The sequence below is a fragment of the Pocillopora damicornis genome, chromosome 1, assembly GCF_964200805.1.
Source record: "Pocillopora damicornis chromosome 1, jaPocDami1.2, whole genome shotgun sequence".
Lineage (NCBI taxonomy): Eukaryota > Metazoa > Cnidaria > Anthozoa > Scleractinia > Pocilloporidae > Pocillopora > Pocillopora damicornis.
This window is the reverse complement of record NC_142670.1, coordinates 20,236,714-20,243,534: the sequence shown is the minus strand read 5'-3', so window position 1 is coordinate 20,243,534 and position 6,821 is coordinate 20,236,714. Positions and strand designations below refer to the sequence as shown.

The window sequence follows — 6,821 nt, the reverse complement described above, 5'->3', positions numbered from 1 at the left end:
TGTATTCCTTTTCTGTTAGGCTTCCGCAACCAGCTATGCACAGTTCCTGTAAAGCAGCGATATCAACTTTGAGCCTAACCAATTCTCTGCTGATGACAGCTGTTTTGCGTGCCCCATCAATGTCGCGTATGTCCTTGGTAAGTCTGGTCAGCATCGTTCGAACGTTCCAACTCCCAAGTGTAAGAGCTGGTCTTCTTCTAATAGATCCTTGATTCTTAGCTGAATAAGTCGCAGGCCACTTGTTAGACTGTTTCCAGACTTAAGTCCTGCTCACCCCAGCAAGACAGGTGGGCAGTGGCGGGAAAGCACCTTATTGACTGGGGGCTGCCCAGTTTAAGCGGGCAGTAGCTATCCGATGGGGCTAAAAAGCCCCTCCCACTGTCAGGAATGGCCCCTGGCGTCTGGCTCTACACCAATCAAGCCATAACTTAGAACTGGTAACTGCCACTCCCCGGTTTGTTTCCATGCCTGGCGAAGCCGTAGGGCATGCTGAAGTTGCCTCTTCATGGGCTTGCCTGGGCGGTTGATATGGAGATACTGGTTTGCCCAAGTCCCAGAATCCCCCTCTTGGTCTTGCTGTTAGAGTCCGAAGGAAAGGCAGGGCCAGTACATTCGGGACTAGGTTGACTGCAGGAGTTGCCAGTAAATGATATAGCGTCAAAACTGCCTTACGGGGCTCCACTCCGGTTTTTCTGTCGAGGTTCGCTCCCTTAGCCTTTGGCTATCCCTAGCCACCACAAGGCAGTGGGAGCGTAACCCTGGTAAAGTGAGGCTAAGGGTGTGCTAACACTTGCCCAACGTGTCCACCCAGACTAGTGGAGGGAAGGAAGCGCCTTATTTTTCCTTTTCTAGACCGGCTCCAAGCAAGGAACGTCTAGCCACTACCCAAAGTAAGTAATTCCGTGATATATAATGGTGCCATACCATTTAGGGCCTTATAAACTAACAATAAAACTTTAAGAAAAATCTGAGAGTGAACAGGTAACCAATGCAGTTGAATCAATACAGGGGTGATATGATCAAATTTCTTGGTTAAAGTAACGATACAAGCAGCCGTGTTTTGCACAGACTGCAAACTACTTATCATATGCTTAGGGAGGCCATACAATAACGAGTTAAAATAATCAAGTTTTGAACTAACAAATGCATGAACAAGAGTTTCCGTAGTTTCCTCAGTGAGGTACTTCCTAATTTTAGAAATGTTCCTTAAGTGGTTGTACGATGTTTTGCAGATCTTATTTACATGTTCCACCATATTACAGCAATTGTCAAATAGGACACCGAGATTCCTAGCTGAAGATTTGGGGAGTATTTGTTCATCACCAACTGACACATATGAAATGGCAGGCTTTGGGTGGAATTTTGAACTAATTGCAATCAGTTTAGTTTTTCTCCTTATTGAGCTTTAGCATGTTGTTTGTCATCCACCAGTCAATATCTTTGACACATAGCGCAACAGATTTTTTTTTTTTTATTTTATTTGTTTTTGGGTTTTTACAGTTTTTACAAGTACGCAAGATACATCACAAATTTCTACGTGCATAAATTTACATTACACTACTCTATTATACAAAGAAAATACCACTACACTGGACTACGAGAATAAAAGAAAAGAAAGAAAGAAAGAAAAAAACAGAAAAAAAAGAGGCATCACGTATTGATATAAATAATAAATTAGTTCAGAGAGAGCAGATGTCGGACTACACTACATAAAGCAACACTACATAAAACAAAAGGCCAAAAGTTCTAAAGGTTCTAAACGTAGCCAGTAAAAAAAGAACAGTTGAAAGCTACGCTTCAGCCACGCGAAATAAGCTTTTGTTATTGAGGAGCTAAATGAAGTGAAATAAGAGATCTTAAGAGCTCCTATCATTCAATTCTGAGAGAAAAAAAAATAGGTTCCTTTACATTACCTTAGGAATTGCTTACCATAAGTACACACAAAGGTCCAGCAGTAAGCACTTGCAAACTAGTTAAAAGGTTATCCATGAATAAACAAAGATAAAGTTAATTGAATTGTTTACCGTCAATTAACAGTTTATATGGTTCTGCTCTGCTGAAGGCCGCGTGCTCTCCCTGCTTTCTCACCTCGGGCATCTTAGGGATAAGAGGTTTACACATATCCACCACATCTTTAGGAAGGTCAGGCCCAATTCCGACTTCAGATTCTTTATCTAGGGAAGCACGCAGAGAGAAGACCACTTCTCGATCGGTGTAACGAAGGAAACGTGCTATGATGACTCATGGCTTGCCTTTCTTGTCGCTTCTCTTTCCCAATCTGTGAACCCTTTGAAACTTAATATCCCAAGCGTTGGCCATCTTGAACCTGTTTTCCAGACATTTCAATAAGGTTTCTTTGGTATCTTCTGCTTCTCCTTCTTCACTTAATCCATAGAAACGCAAGTTTTCACGGCGATGATAGACTTCGTATTTTAATAGCTGTAACCGCAGCTTATTTATCTCTTCATCATTCTTCTGGTTTGACTTCTCTAAACTCGCCTTTCCTTCTTCTACTTCTTCATTTAAGCTGACTATGCTGGCTTCCAGCTCGCGCATTTTAACAGTCACATTTTTCAAATCCTTCTCCACCCGTAAGAAATCTTTCTGTAGACCCGCCACTGTTAAATTCACCTTGTCGACTGTTTCTTGAAGCGACTTGATATCAGCAGCTGTGTGAGTGACCATTAAATCTAATTTCTTAAGTTTATTGAGAATTATATCCATCTTGTTTTTATCGCCTCGCTCTACACTCGTCACTGACATTTCGTGAAGGACACTCGCAGCAGTCTCAATAGGGAACTCAAGCAACGGAAGTTTTCGGGGCGACGGCGACTGGAGTGGCAGAGGGAAGCTGGGACCGATGTAGCCGTCGCCTCCCGCCAAATTCAACTGTTTAAGCGGCAAGTTCATTCAGACGGCGACGGAGTGGCTTTCCAAAGAAAAAAATGACTTCTTTTAAAGAAACGAGAGAATTAACACTGCTGTGTTATGCTGAAAATTTACTTTCCGATGATGAATTTCTCGTTTTATGGGAAAACAATCAGTCAAGCAACCCAGATTTTCCTTGGGACAGTTATGGTCCGTTCGACCTCGAAAACATAGATGAAGCCGAATGCAAAGCAGAATTTCGCGTAGAGAAAAGAGATCTTCCTACACTAAGAGAAGTACTCGGGATTCCACTCACTTTCAAATGCCCACAGAGGACTATATGCGATGGAATGGAAGACTGTGTATGCTACTAAAACGGTTAGCTTATCCTTGTCGTTTCAGCGATATGATCGCGTGTTTTGGAAGACCTGTTCCTGAACTGTGCATGATCACGAACCAAGTCATGGATTTTATCTATGATGCACATGGCCACCGAATCACTCAGTGGAATGACACTATACTGAATCCCAGATTGCTTGAACAATATGCCACTGTCATCACAGAAAAAGGAGCAGCTCTAGACAACTGTTTTGGCTTTGTTGATGGTACCGTACGGCCGATCTCCAAACCAGGAGATATGCAGAGAATCGTTTACAATGGGCACAAGAGAGTACATGCTCTCAAGTTTCAGTCGGTTGCCATACCTAATGGGCTCATTGCCAATATGTTTGGCCCTGTGGGTAAGTGCCATTGAACAATATTACTTTAATACTGTTTGCAAAAATAGGGGTAACATTGATTTGAATAACCTGATGCAGTTTTTAAAGGACATGGCTAAAATTTAATGAAAAGTCATTTGCCTATATATGGCAGTATATAAAAAGTACTGCTTGATCTTAGAAGTTTGGAGCAAATGTAAGAACAAAAGATCACTACTATCACTTCTGTTGCTGTATATTAAAATTAGGAAGCCATAGGTTGAACTATATAGTAAGTACCTTAAGTTTATTACTTTGTTTTTCTTTACTTTAGAGGGTAGGAGGCATGATGCAGGGATGTTGCATGATGCAGGGATGTTGCATGATTTTGGGCTACTTCACAACCTGGAAGCCTATGCCTACTCAGCAACAGGGCTACCGATGTGTTTGTATGGCAACCCTGCTTATCCCCTAAGAGTCCATCTGCAGGGGCCATTCCGGAACCCCCACCTTACTCCCTTGATGGAAGCATACAACAGTTCAATGAGTTCCGTAAGGGTGTCTGTAGAGTGGTTATTTGGAGATATCATAGAATATTTCAAGTTCATGGATTTTAAAAAGAATCTCAAGATAGGAATGAGCAGCATTGGAAAGATGTACATTGTTTGTACAATTCTGCAAAATGCTTTGAGTTGCTTGACAATACTGCAACATTTTTTTGACCTTGAGCCTCCCACCCTGCAAGACTATTTTGCATAGCTGATGTGTTGAAGAAAAGAGAACTTTATCTTCTTATGAAATTGTATAATTTGAAACAGTTATGATATGCAATAACTTGGACATTACCTTTTGAAACTTGAGGAGCAGCCCCTCCCAATCAGCTGATTTAAAAAAAATGCATATAAACCTATCATGGTCAAGGGTTGTTGGGTGTAGCAGAGTTTATGAGGCACAAAATTTCAGACACTTGTTATAAACATATATTCAACATGTACAGTCCAACAATTTTAACCAATAAATTAACAACAAAATGTTTAAGCCTTATTTGTCTTTTTTCGTACCAGCTTCTGCATGACTGAGAAGCCACCAAAGTTTCCAAGAGGCATTTATCATAATAAGCAAATTCAAATGATTATAACATGAAAATGTAAACATTTCTTTCATAAATGCCATTGTCCTATGAAAGTTAATGAACATAAATTCAAATCTCTCTCTGCAAAGTGCCATTCAAAAAGACACCATTGGCTAACAACAACAAATTAAGTTACAGTAATTAACAGTTAATTCCTCTCTTTAGGCAACATTTTTTCCATGAGGGTGAGCAATGCTTGATTCATCTGCTGTTGTTGCTGTAATATCAACAGTGTTTGGCTTTGTTGATCTTTCCTTAACTGTAGCTCTTCCTCTCTCAGAGAATGTTCTAACTTTGCTTTTTCTCTGAGAAATTCTACTGCATCACTGCCACTTCTCCTTTTTTTCTTTTTGGCTCCTTCCTCTCCACCCTCTCCACCTCTTTTGCTGGTTTTTCCAAACCGTTCCATAGCCTTAATCCGTATTTCTTCTGCTGCCTTTTTATCAGCTTCAGCTTTCTTCTTTCATTCTTTATCACTGTCAATAGCAGCATCTTCTTTTCCAATAAGATCTTCAATGATCTCATCAAGTTCTCCAACCTCAGCATCTAGTCCAGTTGCTTGGATTTCTTCTGACATCCTTCTTTTATACTTTGTGCGTAACAGTGTCCAACGATCGCGACATGACCGTTTTGCAACTTTAAACTTTGGGTAACCCATTGCATTTAAATTACCAGCAATAGAATCCCATAATTGACCCCTTTCTGGAGTGCCCTTCTTGTATTGAAAAAGATCACTGATTGTCATTTCACCCAGAAGAGCCTTGTCATGCTGCTTTGTCCATTCCATCACTGTTCTAGGTAACATTAAGACAAAAAAAAGATTGTTTTGTTTATTTGTGATTGATAGCTGCACATGCAACAGAGGACAGAAACAGGCTAATTTAAAATTCTGGTGCAATTGTCTGGTTGTCCATGAAACATACAAATTTTACTTTACAACAATTATTGTAAAAGTTCTAACACTAGACATGAAAAGCTATTTTTCAGTTGAACGAGGACAAGAATAAACCCATACAACCATTTATGGCTAGATCATTTGCATATTTTTGTGTTGTAAGAATTAAAATTCAGCATTCCTGCATGCGTAATTAGCAATGAATTTTAGAAACTACAGCATCTCAGAATTTCGTTAGATTGAAAAATCTTTCAAACCTTTGAATGGAGAAAGTTCCAACAGATGCAGTAATATTGAATTCTTAATTCTTAATTTGACACAAATTCGCTGTTTATTACGCATGCATGAATACTGAATTTCGAAATCTGAATAACGAAAGCTAGAAAGTTTATATAAATAATCGATCCATTCATGGAGTCTTGGGCTGGTTCAACCGTAAAAAAAAAACATTTGTCATAAAAAGACAATTCAATATCCAGCTGTGTACTTTGGAAAGCTCCCTCAAATCATAAATGTCCGTTTAAAGAAAAGTTCAGTTTATTGGAGGCACTGATTTCTCAAGAGAATATAACTCGCTTTCCAAAGGTTTTTAAAAATGAACTTTTCACTGAATTGCATTAAAATAACATTCTCGTGAAATTAGCGAGACCAAGCAGTTGTAACATGTTTACATGTTTATACTTATAGCTAAACCTTTCAGTATTAGTAGAGAAGTGAACTATCGCAATTCGCTGTAAACTACTGTTTTCCCGCTGAAAATAAATAGAAATGGTCAAATAAATGAGTTCAAAGTACACCCTGGCTAAATATTTTTGTACAAATCTACAGACAGATTCAATTGTTATTCTCACTTACGATTTTGTGCTTGTTGAGTGGACCATTATATGCGATTAGCTAGAAAGAAGAGTAACTCACAAGTTAGGACGAATTTAAAAACAAACAAACCTCTTCACCCACTGGCCAAGCAGGGCAAAGACTTTTAATTTGAGAACCCACCAAAAAGGTGGGGCTGGAACACAGTAGAACGGTTCCCACTTACCAGAACAGAAAAAGGAAAAGACCAGACGGGAAAGCTCCTTCTCCACCCAGGCCGGCATGTGCACAAGAGAAGCCATGTACCAGACCTGGGAGAGAGCCAGAGCGTTGATGACAAGGGCCTTGCCGCAAAAAGTCGGGGAGCGAGAACGCCAAGACGTGAGAACATGGTCCACGGCGTCTATCCGGGGGC

At 40.0% G+C, this 6,821-nt stretch overlaps 1 protein-coding gene and 1 pseudogene across 2 annotated transcripts; one reads left to right on the top strand and one right to left on the bottom strand.

The window, feature by feature from the left end:
- The first annotated feature begins 2,791 nt into the window (after positions 1 to 2,791).
- LOC149052658 (uncharacterized) lies at positions 2,792 to 4,599 on the top strand (annotated as a pseudogene). The gene is made up of 2 exons (XR_016185934.1): positions 2,792 to 3,608; positions 3,901 to 4,599. The product of XR_016185934.1 is annotated as an uncharacterized LOC149052658 (transcript).
- On the bottom strand, positions 4,533 to 6,481 carry LOC149052657 (uncharacterized). Its single transcript, XM_089204932.1, has 2 exons — positions 6,449 to 6,481; positions 4,533 to 5,492 (listed from the first exon to the last, which is right to left on the bottom strand). The coding sequence occupies exons 1-2, from the start codon at positions 6,472 to 6,474 to the stop codon at positions 5,162 to 5,164; spliced, it is 357 nt and encodes a 118-aa protein (XP_089061058.1). The 5' UTR covers positions 6,475 to 6,481; the 3' UTR covers positions 4,533 to 5,161.
- Between the last annotated feature and the right edge of the window lie 340 nt (positions 6,482 to 6,821).

What these genes read in the sequence shown, in the direction of transcription:
- LOC149052657 (XM_089204932.1), bottom strand. Translation starts at nt 6,474, where the DNA reads ATGGTCCACTCAACAAGCACAAAATC. An exon ending in CACTCAACAAGCACAAAATC is followed by an intron (nt 5,493 to 6,448) that starts GTAAGTGAGAAT and finishes AATGTTACCTAG; the next exon opens with AACAGTGATGGAATGGACAA.